Source organism: Condylostylus longicornis, unplaced genomic scaffold (genome assembly GCF_029603195.1).
Source record: "Condylostylus longicornis isolate FDR11 unplaced genomic scaffold, ASM2960319v2 ptg000043l, whole genome shotgun sequence".
NCBI lineage: Eukaryota > Metazoa > Arthropoda > Insecta > Diptera > Dolichopodidae > Condylostylus > Condylostylus longicornis.
In genome coordinates this window covers 1,170,886-1,190,995 of record NW_026578012.1, presented here as the reverse complement: position 1 = coordinate 1,190,995, position 20,110 = coordinate 1,170,886, and the positions used below count along the sequence as shown (strand labels likewise).

Here is a 20,110-nt window from a genome sequence, read left to right as displayed (position 1 = left end):
TTATTTTTTAGGTTTTAAATCCAGCAAACAATATCTTGTATGTTGCTTTACCAAATGTTCTTTTACCAGAAGCTTCAAAACAATCATTCATATCATTATTGGAATTTGCTGAAGAAAAATTAGATGTTGATGGTGTTGTTTTGTGCATGCGTAAAGATCGTCCAGATCGTTCACAGCTTGTAAGAACATTTTTGTTCTTAGGTTTTCAACCATTAGGACAAAAATCACCATTGGCACCACCACAACATGATGTATTGGACAGCAATAACAATCTATTTCTGATATATAATATCGAACATTAAAAAGGAAGAAGGCAATCAAAGTAAATGTAAAACTAAAAATTGAAAAGCAAAATGCAATTGCCAGCAAAATTTAATTTCAAATTTTAAATTTGAAAAAGAAAAGTAAAAATCATCAAAAATTTAAAACTTCAATATTAAATAATTATAGAGTCAAATTGTGAAATATCACTAAATATCTTTTTTTTAATTTTTATATTTTGTACTTGCATAAAAAATCTTTTTTTTTTTTTAAATATTATTTCAAAATTTATGTAAAAAATAATTTAGATTCAATTTATTTTAGTTAATTTGTTTTTGCCCTATTTTCAAATAATTTGACAATTAATTTTCAATAAATTTGTAGTAAATTTTATTAGTTTTTCAAAAAATATGTAGTCAGTAAAGTAAAACGCAAATATATAATTTTATAATTTTGTCATGAAATCATTTTTTTTTTTATTATTTGAATTTAATATTCAGTACCGAAAGAATTAGAAATAAAAGAAAATTTATTATAATTTTTATTTTTTTTTTTATTTTATTCTTTATTTTTATTTTTACCCAATCAAAATATAATTTAATAATTTTTATTTTCTTATTTCTTTTCTTTCGATTTCACTATTATTTTCACAAACATTTCTTTTTAATTTTAATCTTCGCTAATTTTTATATTTTTCAAGTTAAGAATGGAGTATTAATTCACTAGAAATATAATAATAATCTTCAATAATAAAATAATATTCGAAAATGTGTAATATTAAAATTAAGAATTTAAAATTTAATTTGAATTTAGTTATTTAAAAAAAAAAATCTTACAAAAAAAAAGATAATTTTTTAGTTAAATTTTTTTCATTTCATAAAGTTAAAAATTACCATTTTCTATTCACATTTTAGTTAAGCTTAAATTTTTATATTACACTTTAAAATACGAAAACTTAATAAAAATAAATAATAATAAATTAAACTGCCATTGCTAATAAAATATAAAATGATACAAAAAATTTCTACATCTTATTTCCAAATATCTTTCTTCTTTTGTAATTAATATTCAATTTGATTTTTTAAATTCTTAATTTTAAAATTATATAAATTAATAGATATATATGACCGTAAAATATATAAGTTGAAAAGCTGAAAACCATGATGTTAAAATTAAAAACAACAAAAAAAAATTACTTATATTTGAGCAAATCCTTAAAAAATTTGAAATACAAAAAAAAAAAATAATTAAGAACATTTTGCTCATTTAATTACTTTTATAATAATAACATCAATAAATAAATTTGATTAAATGAACAATAATTTTTTTTAAGTATTTGGTTTGAATAAAAGACTTAGTTTTATATATTTTTTACCATCAAAATGAACATAAAACGAGTCAGTCAGTAAAGAAAATAAAATTATGTATTGTAACAATTAAGAGATATGCTGTATCGTATTTAAAATAATAATAATAAAAAAAAAAAAACACAAAAAAAATTTAAAAATATTAAAAAAATAAAAAAAAAAAGTTAAAAAATAAAAAAAAAAACAAAAAAAAAAAATCCTAAATAAAATTTATGAATTAAAAAAACAAATGCAACTTTAAAGCAATGTCGAACTTAAACAAGAAGAAAAACGAAACTGCACACCAAGGATAAAAAAAAAACAGAGGAAAAGTATAAACAATTAAGAAAATATTTTAAGTAAAAACAAAACAATAAAAATACCATCTTAAAAATAAGAACAAATTAAAAGATGAAAAGTTGGGCCGGGCCGTATTACACCAAACACTTTTTACTTTTTTTTTTTTTTAATCAATTAACCAAAAAATTTGCAAAATTTCTGTTGCACCATGAATCAAAACGCTAACAGATGAAGTTTTAAAAAGTAAAAGTGGTTGTTGCAATAGGGTCCTGGGAAGAAAAAAAAATTTTTGGTTTATGATTGTGAGACCATATTTGTACACGCATAACACAAAAGTTTTTTTTTTTTATTATTATTTGAAATCTTTTATTTAACAAAAAATTTTTTTAAATAAAAAAAATCCTTGGTTTTATTTCAAAAAAAAAAAACATTACAATAGATCGAATTGATATTCAATTATTATTTAAATTTCCAATTTTATTTCATATTAAATATTAACAAATTTAATATTTCAGAAGAATATAAAAAATTTTGAATTAAATTACAATATAATATTCAAAAATATTATTTCAATAAATAATTATGTCATTGTAAATTAAATTAAATTAAATGCTAAAAGAAAAATTTTTCATACAAAAAATATAAATTCTGTGAATTTCAAAAATTTGATTTTTAAATTATTTGTAAAATAAATTAAAAAAATTTTTTTTTTAAATTTTTATAATAATATTTTATCATTTCGATTTATTCAAGTTGTTTTTTTTTTTTTTTTTTTTTAATTTTTGTCCCGAGTACTTAAATAATTTCCAGTTTAAAAATATACATATTATATTTTTTATATCATAAATACTAATTACATAACACACATACATAAAAAAATAAATAAATTAATAAAACACTGCTGAATTAAAATGATTTTGATTTATATAATATTTTAATTAAAAATATATAAAAAGAAATTAATATTTAAGGTTTAATGATTATTATAAAAAATAAGAATAATTATCAATTTTTTCGTTCTTTTTTTAATAAATATTTTTCGTTATTAACAAATTAAATTTAAATTTTTAAAGTAAATATTCTATTATATTAATTATTATTAATGACTGAAATACACAATTAATTTCAAATTGAAAAAAATAAAAAGAAATAAAATCAATTCTGATAAACAAAATTTTCGAAAAAAAAAAAAACATTTTTTTAAATTTTTATTGGTAAATAATTTTTAATATTAAAATATTATTGCAGAAAATATTATGTGATTAAAATTTTTTATGTTATTTTCATATAGAAATTTAAGTAATATTAATTTTTTATATTTTATAATACACTAACATAAATTATAAATTGATAAAATTAATTAAATAATAGAATATAATTTTTCAAATAGATAAACAACAATTTAACATTTTATTTTTTTGTAAAGAAAAACGAAGTAAAATTAAAATATTTTAAATTTTAAAAAAAGAAAATATTAATTTCATTTCAAAATTAATCTAAATACACTTTAAAAATTTCAATTATAATATTATCCGTTTAAAAAGAATTGAAAATCAAAAAACATCGAAGAAAAATTTATTTAAAAATATTTTATACTTATTTGTTTTTGGAATTAACAAACATTATTTTTTGTTTACTTTAAAAATCTTAATTAAAATTCAATATTCTAAATTGTTTAAAATACATTTTTTAATTCTTAAATATTTTATTTGAAATTTATGTAAATTAATTCATTAATTTTTATTAATATTGTGATTGTTTTTTTTTCCAAGAGGCGCATAAAAGTATGCATTTTTAGCAAAAACGAAAATATAAAAAATTTAAAATGCATTAAAACTTTAATCATAAAATTAAAATCAATTTAGGTCCTCTTTTAAAAGATCTAATTTAATGAATATCATTTTTGATCTTTTTGTAAAAAAAAATTTATTATATTCAATTTAATCTTATTATTATTAATTATATTACTTATTATTACTTTTTAATTATCATTATTATTAATGAAATAATTTTTTATATTTACATACTTTTTTAATTACACAAAAAAATTTATAAAAACATTTTTATTTGTCCTTTGTTTATTTTTTCTAATTCTAAACAAAATACATACATACAATTATTAAACATTATAATATATAAATATTATTACATACATTATTATATAAAATACATAATATATATATTTGTTAATTATTTTTAAATACGATATGGTTTCTTAACTTGAGTATAAAAATCTTTTATTATTAATAAAATAAATACAACAAACAAAAAATAAAAAATAATAAGAAAATTTTATTATAAAAAAAAAATAAAAAAAAAAAAAGATCAATAAAATAATAAATCTACTTTAATTAAACTATAAGAAAAGAAGAGTATGTTCCACTGGTAAAATACAGAAAAACAAAAAAAAAAAAAAAATGAAAAATAAAAAAAAATCATTAAAAAGGATCGAAAAAAAAAACTCTTGAGTTTAATTTTAGTGTTTTTATCATTTTTTTTGTCTTTTTTTTTTTTTTAGGAATATCCAAACTTTTTTCAATGAAGCTTCACAGAAAAATGATTGGAATATGTATGGTTCAGGTTCCCGAAATTCAAAAGCTTTTTGATATTCTTCTTTACAAGAATTCCAAATATGCTGACAGCTTGGACTTTTTACGGAAAACTCGACGTTTTTGAAAAATTCAGACATGCACTGAAAGCTATAAATTAAATCTTAAAAATTTTTTCATACATATGTACTTATAAATCTGCAAAAACAGAACGTCCCACTTGCAAATTTGTAATGGTGACTCATAAATATTCAACATTTATAATACATACATAACTCTTATAAATTTTACTTTACAAGATTAAAAGAATTTTAAGCATAACCATCATTTTTGATCATGTTACTTTTCGGTATGTTGCGGCTTGGATTTGTCGAACGTGCTACGATCTTATATACATAAGTTAGAATTGAATTATTAAAAGTTCTATAAAATAAAACTAACGTAGTATTGCGTTTTTATGAGAAAATTTAAACATTCAATAAAATTTTCGACTTTTTAGAAATATTAGATAGGGGAAGCGAGTGGCTAGGCGAGTCGAATGGACTAGGCGAATGAAATGATATTTTAAATTATGATCGGCGAATTTTTCATTCGTCAAATCCAAAATGACATCAGAAAACCAACCGAAAATAATTAGGTGAACACCTCACATATGTTCATTGTTTTTGCTTTTTTGCAAAAACCATTGAATTTTTCTATCCTTTAGCAATTACGAGGTTGTTGTTCATTAATTTAATTAAATGCTCGAATTGTTTTTGGTTCGTTTTTTTCCACGCTCAAATTAATATTAAACAATCAATAATTTGTAAAATTTTATGAACTTACTTTACAGACAGTTTAGATTTTTCCATTATATCACTATGAATGCTATAATATCCAATAAAAAAAACACTTGCATATTAATTTGATTTTTTATTCGCCAAGCTTGTCATACAGCATTTTCATTCGACAGATTTGACAGCTCATTTGCCAAAATTTAAGCGAATTCGCTAATCTATAAAAATATAAATATTTTAGAATTATTATTATATAAATATATGTCACCCAACGTTTTAATATGTATTAATTTTGTTGGCATTTAACTTCAGCATTTTATTAGAGAACCAGTTAAAAATTAAATTTATTTGACAGAAAAACTAACCTAACTTATGTTGCATGTAAATAAAATTTTGTCTATTCAACGTACTGTAATTGTTATAAAATAATAATTACGTACTAAACTAGAGGTAACAGGTAAAAAGTGAGATTTCCTGATTATGTAGATTCACTTTAATGCTTTTTGAAAGTAGAATTACCATGTATTCTGTCTTTATGGAATTGACTATGACGTAACAAGAAAATGTCAAAACATATTTTACGATTTGTTTACTATTCTTGTGTTTTATTGACGTTCAAATATTTTTGTTATGTCAAGTGTTTAGAGAAAAAAACATTTTGAAAATAAGCCATTATTGTAAAAAGCAATAAAAATGGTATGTTAAACACAAGTTACTTACATTACGTTTATGTGTATATTATATAGATAGCTCATTATAAAACTTTTCAGTCTGTTACATTACATACGGATTGCGGGGAAATCAAAATAGAGCTGTTTTGTGAAGATTGCCCGAAAACATGTGAAAATTTTTTAGCATTGTGTGCAAGTGATTATTACAATAATTGTATGTTTATCAGGAATATCAAAGGATTCATTGTACAAACTGGAGATCCAACTAATACGGGGAAAGGAGGTGAGTCAATATGGGGCGGGAAATTTGCAGATGAGCTCAAAGAAAGTTTAAAAGTAAGTCTAATAGCATTACATACCTAAACCCATGTACATATAATTTAAAAACATTATCTAAATTCTAAATAATAATCACATATTTTCCAGCATAATGATAGAGGAATAGTTTCAATGGCTAATAGTGGTCCAGATACAAATGCAAGTCAATTTTTTTTCACATATGCTGCTCAACCTAATTTGGACTTAAAGTACACGGTTTTTGGAAAGTATAATAAAAAATATAAATATATGTTAATTAAATGCAATTCTAATAAATAATATTTTAGAGTAATTGATGGTTTTGAAGTTTTAGATGACTTGGAAAAATTACCGGTTAACCCAAAAACTTTTAGACCATTAGTGGATAAGAAAATTAATAGCATTACAATACATGCAAATCCATTAGCAGGATAAATACAATGAGGAAATAAGTACATAATATATACTATTATAATATCTTTTATTTTGGAAATATTTAATAATGTGCTTTACTTTTAATTAAATAATGTGTTGGTTGAAAGAAAATATACATATGCGTCCTTAACTATTTAAGTTTCAACGCCAAGAATTGTTTTATTTTTATTATAGAGAAAGTTATACTCGTATAACAATTGCGGGTACTTGGTACATATTAGTTGTTTATCAAGTACTGCGCGTACTTGCAAATCATACATTATCCTCTTTATAAATTTTATAGGTTTGCCTTGGTGAGAAATACTTATGTTAACATATACTTCTAGCTTCTATCAGAATTCGCATCTATATCTACTAGAAATTGTATCTACTTAATTTATTGCATTTCCATATGAAACTTAAAAATACCATTTTTTTATCTTTCATTCTTTGTTCTATGAAATGCACGAATGATTGCTAGTCACTAACCCAATATATTTAAATAATATATCATTAATATATAATTATCTTTCATAACTTTAATTTCTTCTTACATTTCATCAATGTTGTTAATAGTGCTCTTCAGGTTGCAGTTGTGCATTCCACAAAATGTTTTAGATTTAGTAAGAAACCAGATATTAACCATTGGATAGGCTCTTTAAAGTAGGTAAAACTTTTTTTATTGAGCAAAAGTTTATTATAAGATGGGTGAATTTGGAAACATAATTTTTAATATACTTGTATCCTGAGAAATTTCAGTTTTCGAGTTAGCAAGTTTTGACCGCAGAGATTTAACAAAGACCATTATATTCAAAAAATTTTAAATGGAATAATACAAATAAGGTAATTTATGTCGCAAAAAAAAAATTCAACAAATTAATTTAAAATTGCAGATTTAATTATTTTTTTTTTTATTATTTTCAACGTCAATATATCAAATTTACATTTCACTTATTTACATGGTTTTATTTTGATAAAATAAAATTCTCTAAAACTTTTTTTTTTACAAATTTGCCTGTTTTCTACATTTAAAAAACTACTACAAAAAACAGTATTTCAAAATTTGCATTGTTGTTCTACAAGAATGACAAATTACAGATTTTAATATTAAATTTATTTATTACACTATTTATAGTCGTTTTAAACAAAATATGAAATAAATTGCTTTCTTTTTATCTTAATTTTTAAATTATTTTTTAATCATTTAGCTTTCAATTACAAAAAAATATAAGAAACTAATCAAGAAAATATAAAACAAAAATCTAAATTTAAATAAATCAAGTTCAAAGTCTTAGATTTTATGAAGTATTACTTTTTCTTTTTGCAAAATTTCTTTATTATTTTTTTATTAAATTTATTAAGTCAGTTTAAAAATTATATTTTTTAAAAATATTTAAAATTGATGATTGTTTTTATTTTGCACTTAATTTCTGTAAGTTTATATAAGTTTTTTTTTTTAATTTTTTCTGTTTTTATTTTTATTTTGAATTTTTTACTTATTTTCTATAATAACAATTAAAACTTAAATGTAATTATTATAATTACTATATTAATTTCAAAATATTTTTTTTTTTTATAATATTCTAATGTCAATATAAATATAATAAATTATCATTCCTTGGAACTACCATTTGCTAATTTTTTCTTTTCGGCTTCTTTTTTTGACATATAATCTTCGAACATAATACGAATATCATCTAATGCTTTTTCAATATTCTTTGAAAATCTTGAAGCACTCTAAAATATAATAAATGGAATTTATGTTTAGTAAAAAAAAGTTCTCTATTTTAAATTTATGATTTATTCATTAAAAATTACCGTCAATTCACAGCTCTTTTTTGCTGATACATGGAAAAATAATAAATTTTCTCCAGCAATTATATAAGAAACTCCATAACCATCATCAGCAACTGGACCAAAACCACCACCAGCACTAATGCAATTTGGATATTTTTTCAAATCCATTTTTGGTGTTTGACCATGTGGTGTTTGACTAGTAGATAAACGCCATGGTTCACTTAAAACTTCATTTAGGAATGGTGAATCTACTTCTAAATATTTCGAGACAACATATAAACAGAATAAATGACGATCAATTCCTTTTCCACACATTGCATCTTGATAACCTAATTGATGCCGATTGCATGCTTTTTGTAGTAATGCAACTCTTTCTAAAGACTATATTATAATGTTAATTAAATAAAAAATAAATTAAAGATAAATAAAATATAATTAATAATGAAAATTATAGCGTAACATGTATAAAATGAAAAATATTTTTATATTTACATTGAAATTTGGATCATCCATTGATTTAACCCATTCACATGATTCAATTGTACAAGGACGAACAGTTTCTGTACGACCTTCACGGAATAATCTAGTCATTGAAGCTTCATATGTTAACGAAAAACGTTTAGCATCACGATAATATGCTAATTGTAGTGCCATTTGAATATAAGCATCCGGTGATAAACGACATTTTTTCATAAATCCTTTACCATATTTATCATGGAGCATAATTCTCAATTCTACATCCTAAAAATAAAATTATTTAAAATTCAATTTTACAAAAAAATTTTTCTAAATTAGCTATACATTTAAGAGTTTTTCAGCATCAACAACTGCTTCTTCAATTTTTGGAATAACATTTGCTAAATCCCAATTTAATCTAGTTGGAGTCGGTGGTTGAAATTCTGGAGTTCCTCTTACATTACCATCTTCATCATAGCTATTAATAATTAATTTAATAATATTAATATTGAAATTACGAAATTATATAATAGACAACATAAAAATGATGAAAACATAGAATTGAAGTAAAATATTGTGATAATTTAAAATTAATACACAAAAAATTAATGAAATTTTATAATAATAATTAATAAGAAAATTACTACTAAAATAATTGAGATTTTGTTCAAAATTTGCCAAGTTCTCCTTACGAATCACAATTTTTTACTTCGATTTTTAGTTTATGAATAACTAATGAATGAATGGTTAAAAAAAAATAAAACAAAATAAAATACAAGAAAACAAAAAAAAAATAGTAATAAAAGTTAAATTAAAGAATTAGTAAAAAACCAAACGTAAATTAATTAAATTAAATAAAACAAACCAAAAAAAAAAACAAAGATAGAAAAAACTCCAAGAAAATCATCTATTTTAGTATTTCAAATATTTTTAAAATTATAAAACCAATTATTTGTACAATATTATTTCCAATTGATTTCCAATTAATTAATAAAAACCAATTAAATTTAATATAAAAATTTTAAAACTACAATTTTTTTTTTCTTATTTATATAAATTTATCATTAACAGAATTTGAAAAAAAAAATAAATTTTTATATTCGAATATATTTAATTTTTAAAAATAAATTTTACAAACACGAAAATCATAACTAAATACTAAAGACCAAAAAAAAAACAAAGAAGACAATTTTTTTTATCACAAATGGAAAAACAAAAACTTAAAAAAATAATTTATATTATTATTTATAGTATATTTGTTACCCTTCAATTTCATCACCAAATGTATATTCCCAAGCATGACCCATTACCGGGGCATCGGCCCTATAAATTTTTTCAATTTCGATTATTAAATGTTTTATTCTTTTTCATTTATTAGAATAGTTATTTCTTGATTTCCATTAATCTTCATTAACTATTTTTAATTTGAAATTCTTGATAATTAAATTCTGCTAATACCGCTCTTTATCAAAATGATTTCTTGTTTATTAATTAAAAATATGTAGTTATATATCCTTGTGATATATTAAAAAATAAACAAGTGTTGCATAATATAAAAAAAAATAATCCTTTTTAATAAATAAAATATAAATTGCTTTTATTTTCAATACAAATTATTATGCATTGTAAAATAAATTGTTGTAGATGAATTGAAATGAATTGAAATGATTTTTAATTTTTCGTATTTTTTTTTTAAATTAATATTAAATTAATATCAAAATTTATGTAGAATTTGATAACATTGCAATTTGTTAAAATTGTGACGATTTTTCTGATGTATTTTTTTACTACTTGCAATTGTGCTTTCAACAAAATAAAAATTAAAATTGCACATAACGAAACTCATGAGAATGTGCATAATTATTAAAAATAAATAATTATTAATAAACTTATAGAGCAATGAAATGTTTTATTTTAACACATTGTTGACCGGGTGTTTACCCATTCTCTAGCATTCCATAATCTGAGAACTTTTCAATAATATATTTACAGTTTCAATTATAAATGTAACGAATACAAATGGTAAACAGTAACCACAATTTGAACTTATAATCCTTCGCCAATTACATTAGCTTATCGAAAAACGCCATATGACGTTGCCGGTCAATAACGTTTCGTTATCGAAAGACGTCATATGACGTTCCCGGTCAACAATGTGTTAACATAACAGGACCCTTTCTACCAACAGCTTTTACTTTTATTTTTTCTGTTACACTCGATGCAACCCGATAAATTGCAAATTTTTTGAGTTATTGATTAAAAAAAAGTAAAAAGTAGTTGATAAAATAGGGCCTAGAGATGATGATTAAACCATTTCTTTGACAGCATAATATTACTTAATAAAATTTATTATTTATTGAGTCATATATAAAAATGTGAAAATAATTAAAAATATCAACATGATTCATTTAATTTAAATTAATTCTAAGTTGAGTCGTAAATTAGTCAAGTCTAGAAAAGGCAATAATATTTTGAAAATTTTTTAATTTTATTTTTAAATCACGTTGGTATGATTAAAGTGATTTTTCTGTCTGGAATCTAAAAAATGTATAATATCACCATAATTTTGTTAAAACCAAAACTTCTGCTTAAAAAAAAAAATCCTTAATTTTACATATAAAACAATTAAGTTTTACTTAAGATTATTATATACATGTGATTTGTGAACACAATCGACTGAAATACTAATTTATAAACCTTCAGATCCTTTCAAATTTTATTTGTTAAAATTATTAATATTTTAAATTTATGTATTTTTGTATAATTTCATTTTACTTAAAACTAAAAATTTATTAACACACTGTTTTTTTTTGTAAATAATTTACAATTATTCTGAATGTAGATTGACCTGTGTTTCACATAAAATTATTTGTTTTTTAATTATACAATTTTTTTTTTAATCTGTAACACCAACACTTCTGTAATATTTAAAAAATATTTTATATATTTTTTTTTTTTTTTTTAAAGTGAATATTTTTTTAAATTCTGTGTTCGCTTTTTTATAAAGCTTTTTTATTAGTTGTCATTTAAATTAACAACCACTTGTGTATTTCATTTTAGAACCCTTTTTCCGAATTAAAATACAGAGGAAAAAAAAAAATAGAAAAAATTTATGAAAATGATGATTTTTTGTTCATTTTGAATGAGAAATGAAAATGAATTATAAAAAGTAAAAAAGAAATTAATTTTGTAATTATAATTTTAAAGGAAAAATAATTAAAACTGAAACCAAATTAAAAAAAATTTTGATTTGAAGTAAAGAGGAAAAAAAAAATATAATAAAATAAAAAAATAAAATGTATGAGTTTGATATGAGTTGACCAATTATAGGATTATTACCAATCTCCTAGAGCTTCATCCATTACATAAGATTCCCAGATATGTGATCCAACTGCAGCATCTCCCCTTTTTTTTTTGTGATTATTTTTTTTGTTTGTGTTCAATTTTTTTTTTTTTTTTAATAATTTTTGATGATAATTTGAAAATATTTTTGGAATAATTATGAATTAAATTTTTTTTTTTTTTATAAAAATTTTTTCAAGAAGAAGATCCAGAAAATTATTTTAACAGTTTAAGAAAAAAGTTGTAAAGTAATAGAAAAATTGAGTGAATATAATTAGGAAAGGGTGCTCCAAAAATTCGTGCAATTTAAAATTTTTTTTGGCGGTATTAACATACTTTTCGTTTTTTTTTAATTTACCAGTTATTTTATAAAATTAATTTAATAACGTTTTGTTTAGAAAATTTGTATAAAATTTGTTAACTATTTTAAATTCAATATAGAATTAAATGTTTTTTAAAATGAATCTTTAAAGTGAAAGAATTTTTACGAAATTATGAAAACCATCGGAATTTTCAGTGGTCGAAAAAAAACAATGAAGCCATGGAAATTTGAGTAAATTGAAAAAAATATCAAACTACAAATCGAAATAGAAAAATACATAAAATTTAAGTCGTTTCTGGTTTTCAAGTCAACATTAGTTAAATTGAAATTTGACTATTTCGCTTCAAAGCGAAATCTCAAGTAAATTAAAGAACTTATAAGAAATTTAAATTTACTATAGAAATTCACACTTTTTAAATTTTTTCCAAATTTTCTAAACAAAATTCATTTGAATGTATTGTAAAACAACGAAAAGGTTATTCCTTTTATTCTTATATTTACCATGTATGTTCTGAATTGAAACCAACACGTCCATTTGTACCAACACATACGGTAAAACTTTTATCAAACCATCTATTATATCCATTTCCATGTAATACAAGACGTCCAAAATGATCTAATTTTTCTGGTTTTTCTTTATCAAATTCAAAAGGTTCTTCATCTAATGAAACAACAAAAGCTGCCGATTCAACTGTATTTAATGAGAAATGATTAACACCACGCGCAAAATGTTCATAACGTACTTCAGCCCATTTTGATCTTTGCCATGCTGTTAATGCAGCTAAATGTTTTTCACCAGGCAATGGTTTTGAATCATGATTTAAAATATATTCCATTTGTCTAAAATTATTTAAAAGAAAAAAATAGAGTTATTAAATTCAAATTTCATTTATTTAATAAAAAAATAAATCAAACAAACTTTTGAATTTCACATGGTCTTAAAAGTCTTCCTCTATAATAAATAACCACTTTGTAATAACAACCTTTATGAAGTACTACAATATGATTTGAATCACGATAATGTGCAATATGATCAGTTTCTAAACCAGGAACTCTTACAGTATTAAATGTTCTTTCATATTGTGATGAACATAATGGAATCATTCCTTGAACCATAATCTGAAAATTAAATAGAAATAATTAATTAATTCATAAAATTTATTATTTAGATACTTTCAATTAATTCAAAAATTTCAAAATTTTGCATTCAAAGCAATCAAAAATGTTACTTACTGGTTCTAATTCTTGTCTTTCAATAATTCTTCTAAATTTTAATAATAAATATGAAACATTTGCTGCTCTTGCTGCTTGATTATTTGTTAAACTCATCATTATTGCATCAGTACCATAAAAATTACTATTTACCATTAATGGGCTACGACCTCTTAAATAAACATATTCTTCCCACCAATCAGATACATAATTTGTTGATGTCCAACTTTTTAACATTAAATAACGTTGTAATTTTTTACCAATTGTACCTTCAAATTCTTTTGCTAATGCTTCCATTCTATGATAATTTTCATCATCTAATATTGGTCTTACTGATCTTAAATATCTGCTCATTGTATCATGTAATGATGGTAATGGAAGACGTGGCAGTGATCCTTGAAAACTATATAAACCAGGTTTATTCCAACTTGATAATATTTTAACAGCAACACTCCATAATTTTGTAACTAATGAAATTTTACTACCAGGTGCTCTTGATTCATACATCCATCCTTTATACATTAATAATAATTTTAATGTATAACGCATCATATAACATATTGATAACCATACAATTAAAGCTGATAAGAAACATGCTAATAATTGATATGTAACACTTTGTGATGGCAAATATGGTAATATTCTATTAACTAAATTAAATGGAACTTGTCTACCAGAATAATGTAAACCAGCTGCAATAGCTGTTATTAACCATAAACTTTGTATATGAGCTGGATAAACACCATTTCTGATACCATTCTGTAATAAATAAAAATAATAAATATAAATATGACGGGAATACGAGTAAGTCATCTTTAATAATGAAATTTTAATTTTCAACTAAAATATTATAAATATTAAGCATCGATTTAAATATTAAATTTTTAAAGGATAAAAATTATAAAAAGAAAAAGTTTGATTTCATTCAAGGATTCGTTTTAATACTTTTTTTTTTTTTAACTTAACGGAATATGAACAGTTTGAAAATAATTCAAGCTTTTTTTTTTTTAGTTTTTATTTCCTGATGACCCTTCACTTTATCACTGCATAAGGTGTGGTTCGGTAAATATTCAATAAGGTAATATTAAAATATTTTCATTATCATTAAGAATTCTTACTTTCAATTATAGGTATATGTTAAATATTTTTTATATTAAAGGGTGATTGACTGCGGAAAGAAAAACTTTAATATTTTAAGCTTTACTTGAATTAAAAACATTGAATAAATTACACACTTAATAGATGAATGAACACACTTGATACAATCACTTAATTTGCGGATAAATATTAAATTAAAATAAATTACAATTATTTTAATAATTAAAATTTTGTTAATTATGGAAAATAATTATTCCAATAATTTTATATTTTATGAATATATTTAATGAACTCTATAGTAATATCGTAGATCGTATAATTTTGAAGGGAATTTTTAAGTTCTCTTAGAAGCTATACAAATTTTCATAAATATTATCAATTTGAAAATATTTTAAAAATTTTTATTGTGTAAATTGAGAAATAAATAATTTAAGTTTCAGAGGTTATTGTCGAATTTTTTAATATTTTAATTAATCGGGACCATTATTAATTTTAATTAGAATTAGAAGAAATTTATTAATTTGTTAGTTTATTAATTAGAAGAAAAATATTTTGTTTCCGATTGAATATATTAAGTGACGCTGCGGAACAACTTTATTTCAAACGTTATACTAAAATATAATTAATATATAATTATATTACATAAAATTTTTTGAAAAGAAAGGACAATTACTTATGTGAGTATAATTAAAAATATTTTTAAAATAACTTACTCTTGCTCTTGCTACACGTTTTTTCCATGATCGAAGACCAGATTGCCATACAAGATTTAAAACTTCTTGATCATAATTAATATCCCATCCTTCATGTGTAATTGAAAATGAAAATGCAACAGCTGAATGTGCTTCAGCCATGATTAAATAATTTAATTTCTATGTTATATTACAACAATATATTAGTATACGTTTGCAGGTATAATATTGATCAACAAAATTAAATACAAAAATCTTATTTGATCCTATTTGTTGATTGAGTGATCGCTACTGGATTCTCTTTTTGTGTTTAACGTGTATCGTATATAAAAGTTAAAAATTAAGTGATTTTTGATTTTTTTTTTTTTAAAACTGAAAAGAGAATAATAAAAAAATAGGTATATATATAAATATTTTTCTTCTTTATAATTTTTTAAAATCAGTCAAGGTTAATTTTTGCAATAGCAGAAAAAAAAATAATTTTGGTCAGTTTTTATCATTTATTATAAAATTTAAATATTGCATGTGTGTATGCAAAGTTCATGTTATTACCAGCAATATAAATTTTAATGTGTGTATATAAAATGTATACAATATACATGTGTATATAGCATATCTAATTTATGGCAACGAAAAATTGTACTTTGGATATTCAAATAAAAATGCTATAATAAAATAGAAAGATAAAAACAAAAAAAAATTCATCTCTAACTCATCCATACAACCCACACTACTAAATTTAAAATGATAGCTTTATAAAAATTGGTAAGGTTTTTTTTTTTTTTTTAAATATTAAGAAAAATTTAATTACATACTTTAGGTACGCAGTTAATGAAAAGAAGAAAACAAAATGACAATTTTTTATTTTTTTCATTATTTCTAAATAAATTTTTGGAGGTCAATACGCTAATTATTATTGTTATATTACTCGTGCACACCCATTTACCATATAATTAAATTTTTGTTCGTCATCAAACAATATGAAATTATTTTGTTGAAATTATAAACAGGTTTTTTATCTATTTAATTATTATTGAAATTTATCTTTGATTCACTAATTTGTTAATTAATTTTTTGTAATATTTAAATTATATTTAAATATGCTAGTCCCTTTCTTTTGAGTGGCTCGGTAAGAAAAATCGTGGCAACAAATAAAATTGTTGCTAAACGATTTCTCAATAGAAAAAGTGCAAAATAAATTCAATTATAGCTTGCAATATGTCATTTTTTTTAATTTATTGCAAATAATTTGTGACACAATATAATTGTTGGAATAATGCAATCAGTAACTTGTATAAAGGTAACTGTGTTGTCATAAATAACATATTAATTAAGAACAATATCACTTACTTTAACATTTAACGCATAACAAAATGAGAGCAAAAATAAAGAGCGAATGAGAGTAAAAGCAAAGTATATTGGAAAAATAGTAATGTAAAAGGTATTTCAATATAAAGATACAAGGTGTTCAAAACTCCTTCAATTAATACGTCCAGCCGAACAAAAAAAAACATCAAACGATATTTTGATTTAGCCCTCCTTCTCGGGCTATGAGGCCTCTAAATCTAGTTTTCCCAAAAACAGTCCAATTTTTATAATTTTATTTGAGATTCGGGGAAAATAAAACAGAAAATTTATATAATTTAAGTTAATAAAAATTTATATAATATTAAATTGAATTCAAAGTCTTAAAAATTATTTTTCATACACATTTAAAAAATTAAACTCATTTAAATTGACAAAAACTATTGTAGTTGATTAAAATCAAAGTAAACAGCTTATTAATAAACTGCATATGAAACAGTAAATGTAATAATGAGCTTAACTTTGAATCTCATCAAAATTATTCAACAATACAGATTTTCAGAACAACTACTGTAGTATTTCAAAAAAAAAATAATACCAAAACTTTTATTAAAATCAAGGGTAAGGTACTTAAATATGAAATATATTACGCTTTACTCTACTCATTTATTTTGTCGCCTTAATTAATATTCCATTTCAAATTAGAAATAATTGCTTTTTTTCATAATGTTCTTTGCATTTTATATATTATTATTTTGAGTCATTGGCCGAAAAGCTTTAATCTTTCTTAAATGATAACGAGAGAAATAATTAATTAACAGTCTGTCTGTCTATATAATATATATATGTATATACTTATATATATTTTAATTAATTTGAATTTCTTATGACTCAAATTAAATATTTGAATTCAAAGTGTAAAATACCTATTGAACTTTTGCAAAAATAATATAAAAAAAAAAATTAATATTTATTTTTCCATGACATAAAAGTACAAATATTTTTATGTATATATGTATGTCATACAAAATATATACATATGTACATAATATATAAAATATGTGAATTAAAAATAATTAATTTTTGATATTTGAACTCAAAATTTTAAATTTTTGCTTTTTGCGTTTACTAGCAGAAAAAAAAAACATAACAATTATGAAGTCTATTTGGACATGAAAACGTAAATTCAATTAATTTAATATTATTTGATATTACAAATTTAAAATATATTTTTTTATTGAGCTGTTATTTATATACATATTACTATGTTCAATAAAAGTGATAAATAGGTTTTGGCTTATTAAATTAATGAGATTTTATAGTGAACGAGATTTAAGAAAAGGGCTTAAAATATTTAAATATTGAGCAAATGTCCTAACAATTTGGATATGTATGCCTTCTAATTAGGTAGGTAGGTTGCACGACTCAACGAAGGGTTCACTTAGGCTACCAAGGTGGTATTTAGGCCTGTTGTATTACCCACGGATCTTTCCCCTCTCCCTCAATAGAACCAGCCCGATTTCCCCAAAAACCGGCCAAGGCCTCTAGCATTTACATTCGGTAGGTCCGTAGCCCGCCAAAAAAAAAAATGGGACCCAAGAAATCTCTGCCTGGAGTTCTGCCTTGAGCCTTCTAATTAAGTATAACAAATTATATGTAATAATATTAGTACTGAATTAAAAATATAATTCAAATATTAATGAATATAAATATTGCCAGAGTTCAATTATACACAATACTTGTTTACTACCTTACTATCAATACAAAAACAAAATTTCAACAATATTCAGTGAATTTCTAAATATTTATCAAGAAAAATAGATCTAAGATTACTAGATATTTAAATTAATTTTATAAACATCATATTACATAATAGGAACATACATATGTACATAATGTTGTTTATATCTATTATATTTATTATACATATTTTAATTGAAGTAAATTCAAGTTATTGATTTTAGAACGCAATAATTTTTAATAAATAAACATTAGATAAAATGCCAACTATTTAAATTATAGAAAAGTAGAGTGAAGCTTTAATAATACACACACACATATACATATATTTTTTGTTTATTTAATTAATTAGAATTTTAACCGGTTCCGGTTCTTATATACTTATATGTATGTATGTATATCTATTTATTTTTAAGAATATTAATAATTTTTAATAAACGTGGACTTTTAAAATAGCAAACAAGTTATTTATTTATGATAATTCTTTTCCTTTCTTTTTTATGCATAGAACAGGAAATTAATTACATAATTATATAATTTTAATATGTTTTGAAAAAAAATTTATTAAAAATTAATAAAATTAAAATGTGAATTAAAGTAATTTAAAACTTGTATATTATTTAATTTTTAATAATAATGAGCGGTAATTAGACTTTGAGATCTATTATGATAATTATAGTTCCCAATAACCTTAACAATTTATTATTGTGCTTTTTTATTGGCCCAATCATGTATTTATTACTTAATAAATACAAGAAGGGAGCCCTCCTTCATGTATTTATTAAGTAATTTTGTTAAGATATTTTATTAAGTAATTTTACAAAATAATTTTTTAATTATTCTAACAAAAAAATATTATTACATAGGTATATAAAATTACATAGTTAAAATACATTCATTTCTACACATTCATGTGCATATACAGTTGAATCTCTTTAAATGAAAATCTCATATATGTATATACAAAATCTGCAGAGAACAATATTTAATTTGATAATGAAGCAAAAAAGTTATTATAATTTTATCTCTATGTTTTAAAGACTCTCTGAATTACAACTCTCAATATTATAAAAATTTTTGTGTTACCAATAGGCAGAAACTCGTTGTAGTAGATTTTGCAGATTCGACAACAACAGATTTCATTGTAATTAATTAATAATATTACATGTAATTCAATTTTTTTTAATGAATTTTAATTGAATTGAATTACATGTAACATTAATTTTAACAATAAATAATTTGCTTTAATTTTAATAAATCTTTTATATAAACAATAATAAATCAACCCAGGCATTTTTCCCTTTTTATAATTTTGTTTTCTTATAAATTCATTTGAATATCAAATTGATTTTATTATTAATTAATTCTGAATTATAGCAAGAATATTAATTCATTATTATTTTTCTTCTTTCAAATCTCTGTTATCATTAATTTAAATTAATAATAATTTCGATATTTTTGTGAAGTATTTACAATAGTTATTAATTCAGAATATTTTTCTTCATATTTCCAAAATTTCTTAAATTATTTCC

At 21.5% G+C, this 20,110-nt stretch overlaps 3 protein-coding genes across 6 annotated transcripts in view; 2 read left to right on the top strand and 1 right to left on the bottom strand.

Moving 5' to 3' along the window:
- The window catches only part of LOC129610088 (ornithine decarboxylase antizyme), a 47,251-nt gene extending 45,140 nt beyond the window's left edge, over positions 1-2,111 (top strand). The window contains 1 exon segment of the mRNA XM_055522439.1: positions 12-2,111. Coding sequence (XP_055378414.1) covers positions 12-302 — 291 coding nt within the window. The 3' untranslated portion in view covers positions 303-2,111.
- Positions 2,112-5,848: 3,737 nt separating this feature from the next.
- LOC129610072 (peptidyl-prolyl cis-trans isomerase-like 3) lies at positions 5,849-6,775 on the top strand. Its single transcript, XM_055522400.1, has 4 exons — positions 5,849-5,928; positions 6,003-6,239; positions 6,330-6,448; positions 6,509-6,775. Exons 1-4 carry the CDS (start codon positions 5,926-5,928, stop codon positions 6,633-6,635), a joined length of 486 nt encoding a protein of 161 aa, XP_055378375.1. The 5' UTR covers positions 5,849-5,925; the 3' UTR covers positions 6,636-6,775.
- A 796-nt stretch (positions 6,776-7,571) lies between these two features.
- LOC129610057 (carnitine O-palmitoyltransferase 1, liver isoform) overlaps positions 7,572-20,110 on the bottom strand; it is a 38,114-nt gene continuing 25,575 nt past the window's right edge. For 3 of the 4 annotated variants that reach the window (XM_055522378.1, XM_055522377.1, XM_055522379.1), the window contains exons 2-10: positions 15,555-15,905; positions 13,765-14,502; positions 13,451-13,650; positions 13,033-13,371; positions 12,207-12,272; positions 9,213-9,345; positions 8,904-9,152; positions 8,433-8,792; positions 7,572-8,351 (exon numbers count right to left, since the gene is read on the bottom strand). In XM_055522378.1, the coding sequence (XP_055378353.1) occupies positions 8,226-8,351; positions 8,433-8,792; positions 8,904-9,152; positions 9,213-9,345; positions 12,207-12,272; positions 13,033-13,371; positions 13,451-13,650; positions 13,765-14,502; positions 15,555-15,695 (2,352 nt within the window). In that variant the 5' untranslated portion in view covers positions 15,696-15,905 and the 3' untranslated portion in view covers positions 7,572-8,225. Of the gene's footprint in view, positions 8,352-8,432; positions 8,793-8,903; positions 9,153-9,212; positions 9,346-10,130; positions 10,191-12,206; positions 12,273-13,032; positions 13,372-13,450; positions 13,651-13,764; positions 14,503-15,554; positions 15,906-20,110 lie in introns of all 4 variants that reach the window. The other variant, XM_055522380.1, reaches the window with a different exon arrangement.

What these genes read in the sequence shown, in the direction of transcription:
- LOC129610072 (XM_055522400.1), top strand. An exon ending in AGCTCAAAGAAAGTTTAAAA is followed by an intron (nt 6,240 to 6,329) that starts GTAAGTCTAATA and finishes CATATTTTCCAG; the next exon opens with CATAATGATAGAGGAATAGT. An exon ending in AAGTACACGGTTTTTGGAAA is followed by an intron (nt 6,449 to 6,508) that starts GTATAATAAAAA and finishes ATAATATTTTAG; the next exon opens with AGTAATTGATGGTTTTGAAG.